General features: G+C 46.9%; 1 protein-coding gene across 1 annotated transcript in view; it reads right to left on the bottom strand.

The window, feature by feature from the left end:
• TECTA (tectorin alpha) overlaps nucleotides 1-23,824 on the bottom strand; it is a 75,265-nt gene that overhangs the window by 37,890 nt on the left and 13,551 nt on the right. The window contains 4 exon segments of the mRNA XM_056861025.1: nucleotides 2,070-2,643; nucleotides 4,958-5,370; nucleotides 15,949-16,114; nucleotides 16,946-17,083. Coding sequence (XP_056717003.1) covers nucleotides 2,070-2,643; nucleotides 4,958-5,370; nucleotides 15,949-16,114; nucleotides 16,946-17,083 — 1,291 coding nt within the window.

The raw sequence follows: 23,824 nt of genomic DNA, 5'->3' as shown, positions 1-23,824 counted from the left end.
GTAAATCACGCCGGCTCTCCTCTCCCTTGAATGGGGCGCTTAAATTCCACCTCGCATTGAATTCCACCTGGGGAGGGAGCAACAAGCTAGAAAAGGGTTTCGCTTCTGCTTGTCCTTTGCCTGCTGTCCCCTTAGTTACTTCAAGTGTCCTTTTGTCCTTGTCGGATTCTAAACCGGCTATGGGATGAATCAGCTTTCATGGTAACAATGCCTTTTGAATCTGGGCCCTTCTGGCTCTTCTATCCAATCTCATCAAGCTTTTAATTTTATTTTATTTTCCTAATGGTCCAAGAGTGTGTGTGTTTGTGTGAGAGTGTTTGTGGGGGGTGGGTGGGTTAAAGGCCCTTGAAACCACCTATCTCAGAAAGGGAATCCACTTTTTTTTAAAAAAAAGACTTAATCCCCACCATCAAGTCTCAGTATGCGACACTGAATTGGCTCACAATCTTCCCCTAGCAGCCCGAAATGTCAGCTGTAAATCACACCGACTCTCCCTTGAGAGAGAAACTGGCCACTTTGGCAGCTAGACTCTATGGCATTGAAGACCCTCCCTTCCCCAAACCCCACCCTCCTCAGGCTCCACCCCAGAAACCTCCCACCGGAGGCGAAGAGGGACGTGGCAACCCTAACCAACAATGCTTACTGAGGGACGCTGAGCTGCCCAGGTCTTCACCTGCTCCAGCAAGACATCAACATCCTTTCCCAGAAATTGTTATTTATATACCAGTTTTTAAATGAAACTCAAGGCATTGAAAGCAGGGATTCCAAGCAAAGATACAGTAGGGGGAGCAGCATGGTTTGCTTTGTTCCATGTGAATGAGAGCACCGGCTTTCCTTTGGCAAAGTGGGGGCCCTAGATTTTAGTCCCCCTACCCAATTTTATGCAGTCCGTCTTCAAGATTTGGGTGTGGAGGAAAAGGAACAGCTCTCTCTTTACTAGTGATCTTGTGTGAGTGATACATTTGTACAATTAACAGAAAGAGGAGGGGGAGCCTTCCCATTGGGGAGAAAGCCCACCCACTTAATTAATTGCAGCTGCTTTCCTAACACCCATACAAGACCAATGAAGCAGTCAAATTGACTGGACCAGGTAGCAAGCAGCCTCCGGCCTAGTCAATTTCACTCCTTAAAGGAAACACAAAAAGGAAGAAGAAACAGCTTGTGAACAGGAGAGCAATGCAAAGAAAGGGATGTACATCTTATCCCGCTTTCCCCCTATTTTAAAGTGCTTACATGGACATATGTTTGAACATCTGGCTATGCAACCATCCTATCACACCGATGTAAACCTAAGGGATTACAGAATACTTTTAGGAAGATTCTAGGATCCAGGTGGTGTTTCTGAAGTCTGGGCACCTCTGCCTGGCAACCTGGCATAGCCTTTCTCCAACAAGAGATATTTTTGCTACAAGTTCCCAAAGCTGCCACCTCAACCCCATTCCTTCAAGCCACCAACACGCTCTTCACTCTGGCAGTCCAAGTATCTTCCCCCTGTCCCAGCCTACCCCGTCATACTGGCAAATCCCTCCCTTAAAACATAAGAATATAAGAAAAGCCATGCTGGATCAGACCAAAGTCCATCAAGTCCAGCGGTCTGTTCACACAGTGTCCAAACAGGTGCCCTTAGGAAGCCCACAAACAAGACGACTGCAGCAGCATTGTCCTGCCTGTGTTCCACAGCACCTAATATAATAGGCATGCTCCTCTGATCCTGGAGAGAATAAGTATGCATCATGACTAGTATCCATTTTTACTACTAGCCATGAATACTCCTCTCCTCCATGAACATGTCCACTCCCCTCTTAAAGCCTTCTAAGTTGGCGGCCATCACCACATCCTGGGGTGGGGAGTTCCACCATTTAACTCCCTTCCCCCATGCCAGGAGATCTTGACAGACAGCTTGAAAGGTCCTAAGACCCATGCCAGTTACCCATTCAGGGACTGAGGTAGTAACATAGCCATGAAATGGAAACCCTGAGATGGTGTGACGGGCTTGGCAGTTGAGCCCGCAGTGAATTTTGGCAAGGATTGTATCCTTCTGCATTTCTACCACAAGGAGCGACGCTTACCACATCCTGCTTGTGCTCTCCAGTCTCCGATGTGGATCCCGAGGGCTTGGCAGACCAAGGCATAGGCTTGAATGGCTTGGCAGAGTCCTCCTGTGCCATTGTCTCGGATGCCGCACAAGTCATAAACGCAGCTGTGGACAAATGCAGTGGGGTCGACGATGGCGCTGCATTCCCACAGGGGGCCGCCGGTCTTATTGATGAAGCCACAGTGGTCAGCGCCAAAATAGAGAGATTCCATTGCGGCATCGCAAAGGCTGCAGTTGTCTAAGCAGCCAGAGGAACACTTCCATTCGGGATGGTAGACGCGCCAACTATCTCCCAGATCCAGCACAGAGGTGGCCAACTTCCCATCCGAGCGCAACACATCATCCTCTGGATTCTTGTTATAGTTCCCACAGAGCCCGCATGTACCGTTGATGTACGAACCCGGAACGGAAACAGCAGCATAATGCTCTCCATCATAGGTCACCAAAAGGCCAAAGTCGGTTTCTACTGCTGTTGACAAACCACTCTGATAGATTTTTATCGCCCCCAGTTCCAAGAAAACAGGTAAAGACATGACCAAGTCATCCACCTGCAGGAGAGGAACAAAACGCCACTTGTTAAGAGGATGGGGGGGTGGGCGAAACCAAGCAACATGGAAAGAACCAAAACCTATGCATTTTACTTTTATTCATGCCCTTCCTCAGGACAGCTTACATAGCTCAACCCCTTCCTAGAGTTTATCCTACCAGACAACGGTGAGGGAGACAGAGAGGTGGCTTGGAGCGGTGGACTCCGATCTGGAGTACCGGGTTTGATTCCCCGCTCCTCCACATGAGCGGCACACTCTAATCTGGTGAACTGGGTTGGTTTCCCCACTCCTACTCATGAAGCCTGCTGGGTGATCTTGGGCTAGTCACAGTTCTCTCTGAACTCTCTCAGCCCCACCTACCTCACAGGGTGTCTGTGGTGGAGAGGGGAAAGGAAGGTGATTGTAAGCCAGTTTGATTCTTCCTTAAGTGGTAGAGAAAGTTGGCATATATAAACCAACTCTTATTCTTGACTTGTATGCAAACCAGGAGATGAGCAAATCCTAATGATCTGGACTATGATTGGAAAGCTTCAGCTGAATATTTGAAGTAAGAGATAGCCATTTCTGTAGCTGGGGTTGGAAGGAGGCAGCGTTCTCCAGACAGTAAACGGGAAACATTCAGCCGCATCATTAAGCACTCTAGTTAGATGAGTGCCTCACATGTGTGTACACACATACACGCAACACATGTAAATGTATACACATTTGCATATTGCATGCAAACTCCAAGGAGACACACCACAGAAGGGTGGAATCTCCATTTCTTCCAACATCTCCATTTCTTCCCACATCTCCATTTCTTCCAACATACCCCAAGCTTTGGGGGGTATGGCTGTTAGAAATCAGGAAATTTTCTCCTGGAATAGAAGGAGTGCTACCTGGCCATCATTTTCAACGAACTTACAGCTTTGTACAGTTCAGATGATAAGGCTTAGCTCAGACTCCCTGGCAAGGTAAAGATTACATGGATGGATATTTTAATATAGAATAATAAACTACCCAGGATATCACCAGGATTATTGAGAGCAGCCTCAGAAGAACCATCGGTGGAGCCAATGACACATTTTCCAACTTAAAATACAATTAAATACGGGGTTGGGGAAGCAACAGTTTTTGTTGCGTTAGTAATGCTACATCAGATTAGTGCTGTGCACTTCAAGGTCTTAAGTCTTCTATAAAACATTGCTAAATGTTTCCTCATTTCTATTTTTAGGCCCAACATAAAATTTTTGGCAGGGCTAAATATTAAGGGGCTTAATTATTAGAATGTTTGTCTTTTTCAAGCCTGTTCATTGACTCTGTTTTCCCAAACTGCAGCTGCTTCGGCAGTTTTTATGCTTTGAAGTTCTTTTTTTCAGGTACGATCTCAGCCGATGGAACGATCATAGTAAATAAGACGATACCACAGCACCATTCAACCACTCACATGTAAGTACATAATGCTATCTCTGAGAGTCAACGAAGCTGGCCAGGAAGCACAGCCCTCATTCTTTATGGGCTTACATTCTCTACATTCTTTATGGGCCTCATTCTTTATGGGCCTATGTTCTCTACATTCTTTATGGGACTACTACAGTATCCTTCCCCAAACTGCCACAAGGCGTCCAGATTTTTGCTGCTTAGGAAAAAGCAGCCAATTCTACTTTTGCTCAGCCTCGCTGTTAAATAAATTAAAAGTAAAGGTCCCCTGTGCATGGGGTGACGTCACATCCCGACATTTACTAGGCAGACTTTGTTTACGGGGTGGTTTGCCAGTGCCTTCCCCAGTCATCTTCCCTTTACCCCCAGCAAGCTGGGTACTCATTTTACTGACCTCGGAAGGATGGAAGGCTGAGTCAACCTTGAGCCTGCTACCTGAAACCAACTTCCGTTGGGATTGGTAACTCAGGTTGTGGGCAGAGCTTGGACTGCAGTACTGCAGCTTACCACTCTGCACCACGGGGCTCTGTTAAATAAATTAAGGCTCCCTAAATGAAGAAAGACTGCTGAAATATGTTGGGAGTAGGGTTGCCAACCTCCAGGTACTAGCTGGAGATCTGCTATTACAACTGAACTCCAGGTGATAGAGATCAGTTCCCCTGGGAAAAATGGCCGCTTTGGCAATTGGACTCTATGGCATTGAAGTCCCTCCCCTCCCTGAACCCCGCCCTCCTCAGGCTCAGCCCCCAAAACCTGCCGGTGGCGAAGAGGGACCTGGAAACCCTTCTGGCAACCCTAAACCCTATTTCTATAGCAGCAATGCCTCCTTCTGCAACATAAACCAAGCTCTAAAATAAACCAGGTTTATCCTCATAATGAAGAAGTTAAATCTCACCATTATTTTCCCAAAGCTGCCTTTGGGGATGATTATCTTGTGTGAATAAACCTCAACAGCCACATCCTTCAGCCAGGAGACAGCAGAACCGCCTCGATTATCATTCTTGGCTTCCACGCTAAAGAAGGGCAGGTTGGATCCTGGCCAGCACTGCCTGGCAAGAAGGTAGGAGCAAGAACCTTGAAAGTGAAAGAGGAACCCATCGAAAGTATGGTAGTGGGGGTCTCCAAAGACCACACACGTGCTGCTCTCCACTGGCACACACTGGTGGAACTTCTCCTTCATCTCACAGAGCTCATACGGTCCACAAGGCAACTCCTGGCAGAAGATCTCGTTGTTGAAATCCAGGCAACGGCATTTGGTGGAGCAGTTGGTGTTTTCCCAAAATATCTCCCCTTGACGGAGAAACTGGCCTAAAAACAAAGCCACATGGTGTTAAATTTTTCAGAGCTCAGAACGTCTCACACAAATCAGAACACACCATCCCTCATCACTGTTGGTTCTTAGCCTGGAAAATCCTTTTGCACCTGGAAAAAAGCGCATGTGCGCGCACACACACATGTAACCACTAGCATCGATAGGGTTGCAGGTCCCTCTTCATCACTGGTGGGAGGTTTTGGGGGCAGAGCCTGAGGAGGATGGGGTTTGGGGAGGGGAGGGACTTCAATGCCATAGAGCCCAATTGCCAAAGCGGCATTTTCTCCAGGGAAACTGATCTCTCTATTGGCTGGAGAGCAGTTGTAATAGCAGGAGATCTCCAGCCCCACCTGGAGGTTGGCAACCCTATTAAGGAGTCTCAAACTGGCTTACAATCATGAACACATGAACACATGAAGCTGCCTCCTTGGTCCATCAAAGTCAGTATTGTCTATTCAGACTGGCAGCGGCTCTCCACGGTCGCAGGTAGAGATCTTTCATATCACCTACTTGCCTTGTCCCTTCAACTGGAGATGCCAAGGATTGAACCTGGGACCTTCTGCCTGCCAAGCAGATCTCTGAGCCAAGGCCCCTCCCCTTCCCCTCTTCCCTTCCCCTCCCCACAACAGATACCATGTGAGGTAGGTGAGGCTGAGAGAGCTCTAAGAGAGCTGTGACTAGCCCAAGGTCATCCAGCAGGAGTGGGGAATCAAACCCGGTTCTCCAGATTAGAGTCCACCGCTCTTAACCACTACACCACGCTGGCAAAGGTACAATATTTATACACCTGCTTGACCACATCATATGTAGATGCCATGATAATTCTTTCACTAGGGCACATTTACATTTAGAAGCCAGTTTCAAGCATCGGATGTGATCACCTGGCATGATTATGTCCTATCTTAGTGTGAGAATGGGACCAGTTCTGGTTGCTTGCTGTCTGTCTTTTGTTTCATTTCTGGTCTGCCCCTTCCCCTCAACCCAATACTAATCCTCGTGTTTACTTTCCTGTACAGAAGTACCTACCTTCGATCAGGACCTTGGCTCAGGAATTCTAATTCATTCCCACCCCCTCCCCAAATCACTGAATTGCAGACAAACGATTAAGCTCTTGGAATTTATTTTGAGTCACGTCTGCATTTGCCAACGTGGGGCAGGGGGAAGAGCAAACACATTCCAAATCACAGTGCGTTGACCACAGTTAAGCTGCAGCGAGGGTTTGTGGTACCTGCAAATTACTACATCCGTGCAGCGTGAATTACATCTCAAATATGCCAGCACGGCCGTAACAGAATTCTAATAACAATGGATGAGTTATGTGTGCAACTCAAGGGGCATTAATTTGCAATTGCTTAGTATGGCTCGTTTTCCTGCAATATGAATTAGCGGTAATTAGACATCAAGTAGCGCAATCTGACCAACAACGCTTTATTACAGTCGCAGGCTGCCGAACGTCACGTATGCTTGTTTGCTTCTGAATAAAATATTAGCCTGTCGAAATTGGACGGGTTAAGAAGAAGGCCTCTGAAATTCCTACCCAAGGGAAAGCAAAGAACAGTCGCTGCATGCCGAGAGGAATAATTAATCAAACAATGCAAGAGTCCCATGCAAAACAGTCACCTGCCCAGGAGGCTGTCGCTATGCCTCTGTGTGAATCGCTGCTCTGGGCACATTAAGTGATCATTGGCAAGGAGATTTTGCCATTTCCCACTGCAAAGTGCGTTGAAAGTGGACCGGAAGTGCATTATTCAGCATGCGTGAAAGCACCACAGGGGCCAATTCAAGCTATTTGGTCACCTCAAGCTCAATATATCCATCTCCTCCTGGTCCACGATGCCACTAGTTGGGCCAAAATCAAGCCCAAGGCACTGCCACAAAGGCTCGGCATGGAACCAGCTGCAGAGCCAAGAGAGGGAGCCCGTGCCCGTCACCTTCCATGACACCAACCGCTGAGAACAAGCTGGGCGACTGTGGTCCATCGGTGCCCTTCTTAATGTGCTGCCCTGAACAGTCACCTGGGTGACTTGACCAGAGAACTGGCCGTGTTCTTGACCTGTCCTCCCAGGCCCCATCCCCAAATCTCCAGGAGTTTCCCAAACTGGAGCTGGCAACCCAACCCAACCCTCCATCCCTCGCTGGTAGCCAAGGGGGACCTGGCAACCCTAGCTATAAATAAAGTAAGTAAATACATAAATAATTGAGACAGGGGTGGTGGGAACTTAATGTAAAAATGTGAACAGAACAGGCAGAATTAGAGGACCCTGCATCGCCAGGAGGCGCTTTGAAATCACACCTTCTCCCCCCACCCTTCCCCGCAAAGATTATTTTCTCTCTCTAGAGCAATCTGATCTCTCACTGCAATATGATGTTTTTCTTTCCTTAAAGAAGATGACAGGAGGGCAGCTGCGGAGTGCAGGAAGGAAGGCCAGAAGCGGAGCAGTTAAAAATTGATATTCAGTGTATGAATGTCATTTGTTTTCTAAATAAGAGTAGCAAAGATGATGTGTTTTGGACTTTTGTCACTCCTCTGTCTTTGTGACCCAAGGAACGCTGCCCAACTATCAGCACTTAAAAGCCACGCTCCAGAGCATACGATGATCCTTAGACCTGATGATAGGATTTGGCAAAGAGACAGGAGAGAAAGACTGCAATTGGGCACGTAGAAGAAACCATGGAAAGGAGAAAGGAGAACATCTTGGGGCAGAACATCTTGGGGCTGTGGAATGGATCTTGAAGGGACTGAGGACTGAACAGGATGTGATGCTAGGAAATCTGGGGATGGAGCTTTCTGGCATTTCTCAAAGGAAGAAAGCAGGCATGTGCCCCCCCCATTGGATCACACCATTGGGGGGGGGGTTGACCCTCCAGCCTGTTAATAGTTGTGGAAGGGAAAATAGGTAGGGATCCTATTCCTCCAGGGCATACAGCAATAAGGGCAGTGTGTTTGTGTGTTCAGTACTTGATCAGCAAATTTGCGGGATCATCTAGAAACTAATGGGATATGGAAATGAATAATTATAGAAATCATAGAAATAATCACATAGAAATAATGGCTAACATATCTCACTTATGGGTTTCACTATTTTTATATGATATATTTGACTATTAGCTAAGCTACTGTTGAATTTTGTAACCACTATGAAGCAATGTCTTGTTCTCTACTGTATATTAAATTAAGTGTGTTCATTCTATTTTATTCTGTTTAAACGTGTCCATGTTTTGAATTTGCTATATACTTTTATGTGTAGCAGTAATCTGTTTTATCTATTCTATCTGTTCTATCTATTTTTTCTGTTTTTTGCCTTCGGTATTTATTATTTTAAATAAATAAATATTAATAGCCAAAAAAAAAAAAAAAGCAAATTTGCAGGAAAGCGTGGGGGGAGAAGGGATTAAACTCACACCCCACCCAGACTAGATTGATCTGTTCAGGGCTCTGTGGTCCTGCATGTATTTGGTGGTGCACCACTAATCCTGATTAGTCTATTTGATTCATTTCCTTCACTCCTCCTCCTAACAAGCCTGGTGGATACGGCCTATTATCAGGGCAACAAAACAAAGAATGGTCAGCACCTAATATATAATAGGCCTGCTCCTCTGATACTGTAGAGAATAGGTCTGCATCATGACTAGTATCTATTTTTACTAGTAGCCATGGATAGCCCTCTCCTCCACGAACATGTCTACTCCCTCTTAAAGCTTTCCAAGTTGTCAGCCATCACCGCATCCTGGGGCAGGGAGTTCCACCATTTAACTATGCGTTGTGTGAAGAAATACTTCCTTTTATCTGTTTTGAATCTCTCACCCACCAGCTTCAACAGATGACTCCGTGTTCTAGTATTATGAGAGAGGGAGAAAAGCTTCTCCCAGTCCACTCTCTTCATACCATGCATAATTTTATAGACCTCTATCATGCCTCCCCTTAACAGCCTTCTTTCCAAGCTAAACAGCCCTAAGCGTTTTAACCTTGGGTGTCTCCTAAAGATTTATTCTAGCTATCAGCATGCCCTCCTGGCCTGGCTGCTCCCCTCCCTGGCTGCCAGCATTCCCCATACGCTTGCTTGCCCATGTCCTGGTCCCATCTCCCCTTTGGGCAGGTGTCTCATCTCAGCCCTGGCCTACTAACCAATCCATAGGGTTGCCAACCACCAGGTACTAGCTGGAGAGCTCCTGCTATTACAACTGATCTCCAGCCGATAGAGATCCGTTCCGCTGGAGAAATTGGCCGCTTTGGCAACTGGACTCTATGGCATTGAAGTCCCCCCCCCTCCCCAAACCCCGCCCTCCTCAGGCCCCGCTCCAAAAAAACCCTGCTGGTGGCGAAGAGGGACCTGGCAACCCTGCCCACCTACCTCACAAGGTGCCTGTAGTGGGGAGAGGAAAGGAGGGATTGATTGTAAGCTACTTTGAGACTCCTTAAGGTTGAGAAAAGTGGGGTATAAAAACCAACTCTTCTTCTTCTTCCAGTCATCTATATGCTTGTGGCCGTCACTACCCCCACTGGCAATGAATTCTACTATTTAATGACTTGTTGAGTGAAGAAGTATTCCTTTGGTCTGTCCTCACAAGGTGCCTATTACATGCCCAGGGTAATGCCGATCACCACTTTGGGGTCAGGAAGCAATTTTCCTTCAGGCCAGATTGGTCAGGGATCCTGGAGGATTTTTTTTTGGGGGGGGGCACTTCTGGTCCCTGGGGTTTCCTGCACTGTGCAGGGGGCTGGACTAGATGACCATGGCAACCCTACCGATCCACCTGCAGATCTTCCTCACTACTCCATTGCCTGCAGCCCAGCACTGACCCACACCAACGTATGTTTTCCGTTCCTGACATTTGCGGCCATCTGGCAGAGACTTGAATATTCCCTCCTGACATTAAAAGGTCTCAGGAGTGACAGGAAGCCTCCGTGGACTTCTTTACAGTTGTAAAGTGTTAATACTGTAATCTCTATGCAGCTAGGTCCTTGCGGGATCACAGAGATAGCTGTGCGTGGTTTCACTGATGCTCACGCAAACCTCACACAGGAACTGGCATTGGGGAATGGGTGGGTGGGATGCTTGAAGACATCTCTGATCCATAATTCACGAGTCGAAAAAAAAACTGAGATCAGCCGAGGTGTCTTTCAACTTGGATGGCATTTCTGCCAGAATAAACCGGCAAGACTTGCTTCTTATCAGTTTGAGTGCTGCGCTTGTTAAAGAGAAGGTTAATGGAATCCCCTATCAGTGCCGGTGTTTTAGAAGTCTAACTCTTTAAGTCAGAAAAGAGGTAGCGGCGGAGAGAACAAAGGTTCTCTTTTCATCACTCTGTTAATTGCAAATTACAAGCGCATCACCCATACGTTTGCTCAGCTAACTACAAATAATGGGAATAATCTGATCTCTTGGGGCATTCTTCTGTAGGCCTTCCAATCTGCAGCAGAAAGGTTTTTCAAAGGGGAAGATCCGGCATGAAACTGGAGACGGGCACACAAAAAAATTGTTATTTTTGTTCATTTTGGTGTTTTTATTATATTGGGGTTTTGTTTCCAATGGTTTCAGTAGGAAACGTAATTTGGACTAAAACTTCCTGTTACACAGCCGCTTGAGAGTGAATCCTCGAGGATCTTGCCTATCACTCATGGGATCCAAATTTCAGGCCCAGGAGAGGAAGTTTTACAGGCAATTGAAATGCTCACTTGCAAAGGAAACCTAGGGAGGAGTTTGACAACCCCCCCAAAACCAGGTGTTCTGAACAAATGCTATAGAGTAGGGAGGATTCATGTCTAAAGTGGGGGCATGGTACACAGGAAAATAACATCAGAAGAGCCCAGCGGGATCAGACCAGTGGTCCATGTAGTCTAGCATCCTGTTTCACAAACGGGACAACCAGGTATGCTGGATGGCCATCAAACAAGGCACAGAGGCCAAGGCTTTCCCCAATGTTGTCTCCTGGCACTGCTTTGGATGGAGAGGCTCCTTCTACTCACCATGGCTAGTAGCCACTGATGAACCTCTCTTCAATGAATCTGTCTAACCCCCGGCATGGTATAGTAGTTAAGATTCCCCACTCTTCCACATGAAGCCTGCTGGGTGACCTTGGGCTAGTCACAGTTCTCTCAGAACTCTCTCAGCCCCACCTATAGGGTTGCCAACCTCCAGGTAATAGCTAGAGATATCCTGCTAATACAACTGATCGCCAGTGGATAGAAATCAGATCACCTGGAGAAAATGGCCGCTTTGGTCATTGGATTCTATGGCGTTGAAGTCCCGCCGCTCCCCAAACCCCACCCTCCTCAGGCTCCACCCTAAAAACCTCCCGCCGGTGGCAAAGAGGGACCCTACCTACCTACCTACCTCACAAGGTGCCTGTTGTGGGGAGAGGAAGGGAAGGTGATTGTAAGCCACTCGTCAGATCTCTGAAGCTAAGCAGGGTCAGCTCTGATTAAAAGTTGGATGGGAGACCACCAAGGAAGTCCAGGATTGCTACACAGAGGCAGGCAATGGCCAACCACCTCTGCTTATCTCTTGTTTTCCCCCATTATCCACTTAGTCCACCACCCCTGCAACCCGGAATGGCTCTCTCACTACAGAAAGAAATTGTCCCATGAAAGTTACGTAATGGCAAGTTACGCAATAGCAAACCACCTCTGTTCATTTCTGCTCTGGATGCCTCAGGCTGGCCCAGTGTCCTCAGATCTTGGAAGCTAAGCTGGGTTGGCTCTGGTTAGGACTTGGATGTGGAGCAACCAAGGAAGTCCAGGGTCGCTACGGGGAAGGGCTGTAGCTCAGTGGTAGAGCATCTGCTTGGCATGCAGAAGGTCCCAGGTTCAGTCCCCAGCATCTCCTCCAGTTAAAGGGATTAGGCAAGTAGGTGATGGGAAAGACCTCTGCCTGAGATCCTGGAGAGCCGCTGCCGGTCTGAGCAGACAATACTGACTTTGATGGACCAAGGGTCTGATTCAATAGAAGGCAGCTTCATATGTTCAATATGGTCTTTCTGGTTAGTTTAATGGCTCACAGCTGACCACTAGTTGACAGTGAGTTCCCCACTCTCCAGCTGGATCAGTGCTCTCCACTGAAGTGTGCTACCCCTACTATCATTGGTTCTATTCTCTTGGCCTTTTGGCTCCATTGTGTAAATTGCATTTTCCCCTCTTTGTGCTTGTGCATGCAAGTACCTGCCCACGTGGAAAGCCCTTTTGCACATCACAAAAATCTGTCTCACAAAAGATGGTGCCGCAGTTTGTTGTTAGCCTCGAACCAACACAAGACTTTGTTGCTTTGCCCAACAGCCTCCCTGCAATTTGTTAATTGCTTCTCCCAGAGATAAGAATAGAAGTGACAGGAGAAGGCAGATTACGGATATTAAACATGATCGATTTTTAATGTGGAAAGCTCTTAGCTGTCTTTTGTCCTGTACTACCTTGGGTGTTAATGACTGCAAAACACTTTGTACTAATTAATATTGCCTACAACAACAAAAAAACATTAATGAATGATGATTGGAAGCCACAAACTATCATGGATTACCCCTCCAACTTCCAGAATCCCCTCCTGAATTCAGTTCCCAGAATTCATTCAGGAAAACCAGCACCGTTAGACACAGAGTAGGGGATGTAGAGGTATACCTTTTTCCAGTTCTTCGTGGTTTCGTATGTTGTCACCTTGACCTGGACACCCCAGGCTAGTCCAATCTCATCAGATCTTGGAAACTAAGCAGGGTCGGCCCTGGTTAGGACTTGGATATGGAGTCACCAAGGAACTCCAGGATCGCTACACACAGGCAGTGGCAAACCACCTCTGTTAGTCTCTTGCCTTGACAATCCTATTAGGTAGCCATATGTCAGCTGTGACTTTATGGTGCTTTTGCTCTGACCCAGGCTAGCCTGATCTCATCAGATCTTGAAAGCTAAGCAAGGCCAGCTGTGACTAATAGAAGAAGGAGGAGGAAGAGGAGGAAGAAGAGGAGGAGGAGGTGGTGGTGGAGGAAGAGTTGGTTTTTATATGCTGAGTTTCTCTACCACTTAAGGCAGAATCAAACCAGCTTACAACCACCTTCCCTTCCCCTCCCACAACAGACACCCTGTTAGATAGGTGGGTCTGAGAGAGCTCTTAATAGAACTGTGACTAGCCCAAGGCTACCCAGCTGACTTCATGTGCGTAGGAGTGGGGAAACAAATCCCATTCACCAGATTAGCGACTGCTGCTCATGTGGAGGAGTGGGGAACCAAACCCAGTTCTCCAGATCAGAGTCCACCGCCCCAAACCACCGCTCTTAACCACTACACCATGCGGGCAGAGAGTCCAGGGTTGCTACACAGAGACAGGCAATGGCAAACCACCTCTGAATGTTTCTTGCCTTGAAACCCTATGGAGGCCACCATAAGTCATGTTGCCACCGAACCATTTTCATTACCCGTGTTCATTTGTTCCTTTTATGTCATTTTTACTGCATTTATTTATTGCATAAATATATAATATGTCATTCATGGACTAAAACACACAGAAAGCAGATGAGACCTGTTCTTCTAGGACAGGGGTCTCAAAACTGCGGCTCCAGAGCAGCATGCGGCTCTTTGGCTCGCTGAGTGCGGCTCTCCGAACTTGGTTCGGAGCCCCTGCTCTTGCGCCCGCTCAACTGTTGGGCGGTGTGGGCTTTCTTTGGTAGACCTGGACTCCGGCTAAGTCCTATTGGGAGGCCATGTCTATCCACTGGCTTTCTTGGCGGTAGACCTGGACTCCGCGGAGGGGAAAAGTCCCCCTTCAGAGGCCAGGTCTACCAATTGGCTTCTATGGGCCTCCGGAGGCCAGGTCTACTGCCAAGAAAGCCAATGGGTAGACCTGGCCTCCCAATGGGACTCAGCTGGAGGCCAGGTCTACCAATAGGCTTTTATGGCGGTAGACCAGCCTCCAGACGAGGACTCCGGACGGGGAGGGGAAAATGGCAGGGACTTATAATCTAATTTTTATCAATAAATAAGATCACTATTAAGTATGATATCAAGTTTTATTCAGTGTACCTATAGTTTAATTAAGACTTAAAACTTTAATTAAAGTTTATTAAGTTAATAAACAGTGTACCAACCTATATAGTTTAAGTTTAAGAAATTTGGCTCTCAAAAGAAATCTCAATCGTTGTACTGTTGATATTTGGCTCTTTTGACTAATGAGTTTGCCGACCCCTGTTCTAGGACCTTCCTTCCACTAGAATGCTCCTCCTACTGGTGGAAAGGCCTGAGCTAGGAGAATAAATTTTTGAGATCCAACCAAAACCCCAAATAGTGTTAAAGTGAGTCACTTTAGTGTGAGGCAGGGGGAATCCACACTAGCAATTTCACGTCTTTCACAGCTCTCCCATTTCCCATTAGGGAAACATTCTTTTTAAAAAGCAATATACTAACCACTCAATCACAGGGCTACATTGAGAAGACTATTCTGTTCAATAAGCGATCCCTATAAGTTAACAGCTTTCTGACTGAAGAGGAGTCAGAAGTTTATTTGTTTGAGGTGTCAAGTGAAGACCCTTGTATCCTAGAAAAAGTCACTCATGTTTCTCTTTTAAGGTTTTTATTTAAGATCAATCTAATCATTCTTGAAATGAGTAAATATGAAAGAATCACACCAGGAAGAATTTTCTAACAGTTAGAGCGGTTCCTCAGTGGAACAGGCTTCCTCGGGACCCAACCCTCGTTTCTAAAATAATTTCTTCTGCTCAGAAAGAACTCTGAGGAAGCAGGAAACATTTTAATTCCTGCCCCTTGACACACTGCTTTGTAATTGGCTATAGTGCTGTTTGTGAGAGAAACGTCACACCCCCAAGCTTCCATGTCCCGTGCTTTGCCTTATGCATGGGGATTTCACCTGGGCTGAACTCAGGGGAGATGGAAGAATTGGGTTAATAGAGGCAAATAAAACTAATTTTACCCACTGCTCATGTTCAACCAGCCCCCAAAGGATGTAAGTGAAACAGGCTTCCTCAGGAGGTGGTAAGCTCTCCTTCCCTGGAGGTTTTTAAGAAGAGGTTAGATGGCCATCTGTCTGCAATGCTGATTCGATGACCTTAGGCAGATCATGAGAGGGAGGGCATCTTGGCCATCTTCTGGGCATGAAGCATGGGTCACTGTGTGTGTGTGTGTGGGGAGGTAGTTTGGAATTTCCTGCATTGTGCAGTGGGTTGAACTAGATGACCCTGGTGGTCCCTTCCAACTCTATGATTCTATGATTCCATGATAAAAAAATACTTGAATATGTAAATGAAATCAGCAACAGAAACACATAAGTATCATCCTTTATCCTACCTTATCTCTTATCCTATTTCAATGCACTTTAGTGATTGTTTGCAAGCAGATTTTGCTGTTTCACACAGTAAAATCCAGTTGCAAAGTGCATTGAAAGTGGATTGAAAGAGTATCATTCAGTGTGTGTGAAAGCGCCCTTGAAATTCTTAGGATGTTTAGTCTGAGTAGTAATTTCCACCCACAGGATATTTGATGATAGCTGGTTAAACAGATTTAAAAACGGGGTTAACTTTATACATTTACCATGGACCATCAATTTAGGTAGTAAAGGAGAATCACGTTGTACACGGCTTACCCCGGGCACTGCATCCATTCGCTGGGTCAATTTCTCTCCCATCAATTCTGAAGACCCAACGGCCGGGCAGGTTGACGTTGGTTGTTTCTTCGATGTTGACTATTTCTGTGGTTCTGGAACCAGGAATGCTAAAATAGTTGGTATTGTTTCCACCATTGAAGCCTGCCTAGAAGACAAAAATGGCAGGGGCTCACTCAGAAGATGCAGAGAAAGGCCTCCACACTGGCATAAAGATGAAACCACTGAATTATGGGTAAAAGCTCAGCCTTTCAATTTCTCCTTTTATTACAGGCTAAAAGCCTGAGCTGGATAGCCCCAAGCTAGCCTGACCTCGTCAGATCTCAGAAGCTAAGCAGGGTCAGCCTTCCCCCACCAACCTGACGCTGCCTTCCTATCCTCTAGGACTTTCTCTTCCTCTTGAACAGCCCCCCGACTGTGCCAAAAGCCCAGCCTGGTGCTTACCAGTGGATGAATTCATGACCATAGGGGAGGGGCCATGGCTCAATGGTAGAACATCTGCTTTGCAAGCAGGTCCCAGGTTCAGTCCCCGGCATCTCCATCTAAAAAGATCTGGCAATAGGTGATGAGAAAGATCCTCTAAGACCCTGGAGAGGCACTGTCAGTCAGAGTAGACCATACTGACTTTGATGGACCAAGGGTCTGTTTGGGAAGGGGCCATGGCTCAGTGGAAGAGCCTCTGCTTGGCATGCTAGAAGGTCCCAGATTCAATCCCTGGCATCTCCAGTTAAAAAGACTAGGCAGTAGGTGAGGTAAAAGACCTCAGCCTGAGACCCTGGAAAGCTGCTGCTGGTCTGAGGAGTCAATACTGACTTTGATGGATCAATGGTCTGACTCAGTATAAGGCAACTTCATGTGACCACCTTGCTATGGAAAAATATGGATGGGAGTATGCACAGGCAAGGCTTTTGCTATGGCCAACAGGCAGTGACGTGGTCCTGTAAGCAGATGGCCTGGAGAGATGAGCTCAAGATCTTACCTGAGCCATCACACCACCAAGACCAGTCAGAGGGTCTCCTCCACTCGCAGTCCCTGTAGTCCAGTTGATTTCCTCGTAGTTGAACATGGCAAAGGAGGAGGTCCCATCGCTGATCAGGACAGCCTGAAAGATGTTCACCTGCCCGAAAGAGAAAGCCTAGCTTAGTAAGTGATAAGCATTCCTCTTGGCCAACCAAGGGACAAGATAGTGACACAGCAGCATCAAATACGTGACTAGGAAAGCCAAGGGCAATGCAAGCAGAAAACAGGTCAAGATACAGGGCAGAGTGGAATTCAGGAAGGATGAGGGAAAGGCAAGAAGAAGAGTTGGTTTTTATATGCTGACTTTCTCTATCACTTAAGGAAGACTCAAACTTGCTTACAGTCACCTTCCTTTCCTCTCCCCACAACAGACACCCTGTGAGGTTGGTGGGGCTGAGAGAGTGTGACGAGCGCAAGGTCACCCAGCTGGCTTCATGTGTGGGAGTGGGGAGAAAAATCCAGTTCACCAGATTAGCCTCCGCTACTCTTGTGGAAGAATGGGGAATCAAACCTGGTTCTCCAGATCGGAGTCCACCACCACCACTCCAAACCACAGCTCTTAACCACTCTACCATGCTGGTAATTTTGAAAACAACAACAACAAGAGTCGAACATAAATGTAAATTGTTGGAAGCAAGACTGAGTGAAGAGTACATACATTTCAAAAAATATTCATCAATCCTGACAATTTATTAGACGTCCTTTCTCTCCCCACCCCAATGCAAGGCCACTTCCCCCAGCAATTGCACCCAATCAGCTCCCGCTTTCCTGTTTGTTCCAAAAAATATAAATGGAATGTGCTGGAGAATCCATCCACATCTGGGGTTTTATGCCTCCCATCTCCTATAGATGGCAGTGCTTGAATAAGCACTGAAAATTCACAAGATGCCTGCTTTCTTCCTTTTCCCCACCATGGCATCTTTATCCATCCCCCACGTTATCTTATTTGGTCACCTTCCCTATTCAAATGGCATGTTCCTAGAAGCAATGGCTTTTGCACAACCATCCACAGGATATCACGTCTTGCGAAAATTCCACTCCCCCAGTCAGTTTTTGGAGGAGAAAAAATGTCCATAAATTCATCCAAGAACATAAGAAGAGCCCTGCTGGATCAGACCTGTGGTCCTCCTGATCCAGCGTCCTGTCTCAAACAGCAGCCAACCAGTTCCTCTGGGGGTTCAACAACAGGACACAGAGGCCAAGGCCTTCCCCTGATGTTAAGAACATAAGAAGAGCCCTGCTGGATCAGACCAGTGGTGGTCCATCTAGTCCAGCATCCTGTTTCACATAGAGGCCAACCAGTTCCTTTGGAGGTCCAATACCAGGGCATAGAGGCCAAGGTCTTCCCCTGATGTTAAGAACATAAGAAGAGCCCTGCTGGATCAGACCAGTGGTAGTCCATCTAGTCCAGCATCCTGTCTTATACAGTGGCCAAACCGTTCCTCTGGAGGTTCAACAACAGGACACCGAGGCTGAGGCCTTCCCCTGATGTTGCCTCCTGGCATCGGTATTCAGAGGTTTACTGCTTCTGAATGTGGAGGTTTCCTTTAGTCACCATGAATAGTAGCCACTGATAGACCTCTCCTCCGTGAATCTGGCTTATATGAATCTAACAGCAAAGAGAATTCTGAGTCTGAAGATGCTGATCTGGTACAAATGTTCCTTTTTCACAGTAGATGAGAAATCTAGTTCTGTGACGAACTAGCAGAACCAAAGGGTTGATTTCCCCCATGCGTGTACAATTAATGGCCGAGGTGAATGACTCCATTTAAAAGGTTTGGGTTAGAGGCCTTTCTGTGCAGCTGCATCTGTGATGGCCCATTCATCCTAAGAGAGCCCAACAGTATTCTGGGGAGTTGAGAACAGTAGGTTGACTGGAAGTTTTCCACCCAGGCCTGCACGAGCACCAGCAAGTTTGCTGCACCACTTCAAACTACATGGTCACCATGTGATGATGAACACTCACATATGATAGATCATGATGGGTAGCCATATTAGTCTGTCTGTAGCTGCAGCAAAGAGCAAGAGTACAGAAGCTCCTTAAAGACTAACAAAATTTCTGGCAGGGTATGAGCTTTCGGGAGTCACAGCTGAAGAATTAAATGGTGGAACTCCCTGCCCCAGGATGTGGTGAAGGCTGCCAACTTGGAAGGCTTTAAGAAGGGAGTGGACATGTTCATGGAGGAGAGGGCTATCCATGGCTACTAGTCAAAATGGATACTAGTCATGATGCTTTCCTATTCTCTCCAGGATCAGAGGAGCAGGCCTATTATATTAGGAGCAGGCCTATTATATTTGTCTATGTGCGACTTCGTTTCTTATGGGAATTAAATGACAGGTTCTTCTACTACTCACATATGAATTTATTTATTTATTTATTTACTTACTTACTTCATACCCCTCTTTACTACTTTTCTAGATCCACTTAATGCACATGGACTTTGTTGACACAGCATAGTCATAAGGTTGCCAACCTCCAGGTGGGTCCTGGAGTTCTCCTGGAATTACAGCTGGTCTCCAGACTACAGAGACCGGTTCCCCTGGAGAAAATGGCTGCTTTGGAGGGCAGATGGTACAGTATACCATAGAATTCAGGTGAAATCCCTCCCCAAATTCTCCCTTCCACAGCCCCCCCCCCAAATCTGCAGGAATTTCCCAGGGTTGATTTGGCAACTGTGGCTCACTACACACCCTTCAGCATTGATACCAGATTTCCCTCCACACAAGAAAATCTAAGTATCACGGTAGGCAAGGGGGAAGAGAAACACTGTCTGCAACCCACCCAAATCACAAAGAAGCGTTATTGGCTTTCCCATGGGCCCCTTTGCCATGCACCGCCTTAAAGGAAACCAACCTGCTGCAGCTAAATAATGCGGTTATATTAAACAAATGTGGCTTAATAGTCATGGGCATAATGTGGTTGCAATGAGCCCTCTGACAATCTATTTGATTTATTCCAGTCATAGACCAAAAGATTGGACTATCCATAATTTGCAAGGTCAAAAGGTGGCCGCTTCAAGCACACCCATCTAGATTTCTTTCCCCCCAGGACTTGCTGTAGCCATATTGGGATGCAGATGGGCCAGGCGAACCAATCAATGTCTGCAAAGCAGTTTTAACGTCTCCTCGTGAAACTGGGAAGTTCAAAATATGAATCACCCAATATTAAAACAGTCCAGCAGAGGATAGATCAAAATGCAGCCGCTCACAGCAGCAGACTCCAGCGGCGTTAAAACAGGTCGGCTCCAGAGAATTAAATGCAGAGAGATTCCCATTTACATCGGGGTCAGGATACTGCCTCCTGTCTGGGAAAGGCCCAATTTCAAAGCAATTTTGGTGGCACGTTCGCTTTCTTTTTATGGCCCCTCCATGATATGTGTTTTATAGAACCTACTATTTCAACCACCATAAAAAAAAAAAAACAGGTCCATGAGATTGGCTCCTTCCCTCCCAACGGCTGGCTTCTTTAATTCCCCTGACTTTAATGGAATGATTAAACCAAGGATCATTTTGGCCCAATAAATCTGAAAAGAACACCAGTAAGGCAAAGACCTAACTCATGAGGCCGTTTTAAGGTGGTTCATATTGAGGGAAAGGAGAATTAGGAGAGCGGGTTTTTACAATTCATCAGCCTCCTGTTTTCAGGCCAGTCAATATGGTCACTGATGCTTGCCTATCCAATTTTCAACACAGTGATTACAAAGAAAAGGCATTGAAACACGCACATGTAGACACAACCAACCTGTGAGGTCTTTAAGAAGTTGTGGCCCAAATAGAGTTCAGATGAGACGGGCAACCTGTTGATAGTGCAAATCTGTTGCCGTGATTCTACACCAGCTGTTGAATTCCTTATAGATAACAAGTAGGGTTGCCAACTTGCCAACTACCGGTGGGGACAGGAGATCTCCTGGAATTAATTGATCTCCAGACTACAGAGATCAGCTCCCTTGGAGAAAATGGCTGAACTGGAAGGTGTACTCTATGGAATTATACTTCTACCATGGAAGCTCGCTGGATAGGGTTACCAGCTCCAGGTTGGGAAATACCTGGAGATTTTTACAATGGAGCCTGAGAAGGGCGGGGTTTGGAGAGGGGAGGGACTTCAATGCCATAGAGTCCAATGGCCAAAGCGGCCATTTTCTCCTGGTGAACCGATCTCTATCAGCTGGAGATCAGTTGAAATAGCGGGAGATCGCCAGCTAGTACCTGGAGGTTGGCCAACCCACAGTTTGGAGAATCACATCCTTAAAAACCAGGAACACATACATACATATGGTACATGAACCTTTATTGGCATAATAAAAAAGAACCAGGAATACAAAAAAGGAAAGGTTGAAGGAGCTGGGGGTATGTTTAGCCTGAAAAGGAGAAGGCTGAGAGGCGATATGATAACATCTTCAAGTACTTGGTCTGTCATATAGAGGATGGTGCCGAGTTGTTTTCCATTGCCCCAGAAGGTCGGACCAGAACCAAGGGGTTGAAATTAAATCAAAAGAGTTCCCGTCTAGACATCAGGAAGAATTTTCTAACACTTAGAGCAGTTCCTCAGTGGAAGCGGCTTCCTCAGGAGGTGGTGAGCTCTCCTTCTTTGGAGGTTTTTAAGCAGAGGATAGATGGCCATCTGTCAGCCATGTTGATTCTATGACCTTAGGCAGATCATGAGAGGGAAGGCATCTTGGCCATCTTCTGGGCACTGTGTGTGTGTGTGGGGGGGGGTGGTAGTTGTGAATTTCCTGCATTGTGCAGGGGGTTGGACTAGTTGACCCTGGTGGTCCCTTCCAACTCTATGATTCTATGAAAGTCCTGCTGAGGATTTGGGCAATGTCTTGCTTTTCCTCGGCATCAACTCTTTTTTGTCCCTATTGGCTTCCAAAGGTTTTGCACGAAATTCTTATCCTCTCCCCCCCACCCCAATTGGCAAGAATAAGAACTCAAGTTCTATTGACAGGGAAAGGAAAACGCAGCAGTGCTCCAAGTTCTGTGTGATTTCCTCCCCCCGCCCACCCCCAGCCTCAAGTACCTTCTCTAGCGGCTCTGCAATTCTGCATGGAAATCTCAAGGGCTCTTCACTGTTTTATATGAAGGATGGGGGCCAGCCAAAACAAATTGCATTGTGCTTAAAAAGCAATTTCCCTCCAAAGCAATACGTGGTTCTTCAGCGTCGTGGCCTCCGCTAGACATTTCGAATTGACTGCCAGTGAGACTGCAAAAGGGTCTTACATCTCCCAAGACAGGATAGTCCTAAACAGAGTGAGGATAGTCAGGATAGAACTCGGCTTAGAATTGCACTGGAGGGCATAGAAAGGGGTGTTTCTTTGGGTTTTGGTTTTTTGCTGCAACAAAGCCAATTCCATAAAAGCGGCTGGCACTATTGCAGTTTCTAGTAGGGTTGCCAGCTCCGGGCTGGGAAATACCTGGAGATTTGGGGATGGGGGTGGAGCCTGAGGAAGGTGGGGTTTGGGGAGGGACTTCAATGGGGTTTAAAGCCATAGACTCCACCTTCCAAAGCGGCCATTTTCTCCAGGTGAACTTATCTCTGTCGCCTGGAGATCAGTTGTAACAGCAGAAGATCTTCAGCCACCACCTGGAGGTCGGCAGCCCTAATTTCTTATGGGGAAACAAAAAACCAGTCCCCCATGTCTACACCATAGCGCTGAAAATTAGCTATCCCCCCAAAAAAAATCCAAGAATCATACTTCTGGGTTAGCGTTGCCAACTCCAGACTGGGAAATTTCTGGAGATTTTGGGGTGGAGCCTGGGGAGAGAGGGGTTCAGGAAAGGGTGACCTCAGCGGGGCATAATGCCACAGAGTCCACCTGCAGCCATTTTCTCCGGGGGAACTGATCTCTGTAGTCTGGAGATCAGCTGTAATTCGGGGAGGTCTCCAGGCCTCAACTGGAGGATGGCATCCCCACACTGTGCTGCATGCTGTTTCTTAAAGAGTTCTAAGTCTTCCACAGACGTCCTGTTTCTAAAGTTGGGAGTTTTGATAGCTGAACGGGTTTGAAATTGGTCTCTAGTGTAGACACCACAAACAGAAAAGCACCACAAACAGAAAAGCAGCCATGCAGTGACATTTCTCAAGGTTCCTTACTTGGGTGCCACAACAGGGAAATAAACATGTCGGAGTTATAAAGAAAAGGAAGTCACACACAGGCACATTAGGTTTGCCAATCTCCAGGCGGTGGCTGGAGCTCTCCCACGATTTAAACTGATCTCCAGGCACCGGCGATCAGTTCACCTGGAGAAAATGGCCGCTTTGGAAGGTGGACTCTATACAATATACCTCATTAAAGTCCCTCCCCTCCCCAAACCCCATCCTCCTCAGACTCCACCCCCAAAATCTCCAGGTTTTTCCCAAGCTGGAGCTGGCAACCCTAGGTCACATGAAGCCACCTCACACTGAGTCAGCCCCTTGGTCCGCCAAGATCAGTATTGTCTACTCAGACTGGCAGCCGCTCTCCAAGGTCTGAGACAGAGGTCTTTCACACCACTTCCTGCCTGGTCCTTTCTAAATGGAGATGCCGGGGATTGAACCTGGGACCTTATGCACGCCAAGCAGAGGCTCTTCCACTGAGCCACAACCCCTCCCCAAATCAAGGAGCAACAGGTTTTTAAAAGTTAGACTCGAGTCCAGCAGCACCTTAAAGAACCACTAAAGATTTCTTTAAGGAGCTACTGGAGTCAAATCTTCCTCTTCTCCTGCAGGCCAACCTGCCTACCCACCTAAGATGGTTTTTAAAAATGAAAAAAAAAATTACACCAGCAGAATGCCATTGATTTAGTACATCCGCAATAGACGTATGAAACTGCCTCATGCTGAGTCAGAGAGTTGAGC

The sequence above is a fragment of the Euleptes europaea genome, chromosome 14 (assembly GCF_029931775.1).
Source record: "Euleptes europaea isolate rEulEur1 chromosome 14, rEulEur1.hap1, whole genome shotgun sequence".
In the NCBI taxonomy this organism is placed as follows: domain Eukaryota; kingdom Metazoa; phylum Chordata; class Lepidosauria; order Squamata; family Sphaerodactylidae; genus Euleptes; species Euleptes europaea.
Note: the sequence above shows the minus strand (reverse complement) of the source record. Positions and strands in the feature narration are given on the sequence as shown.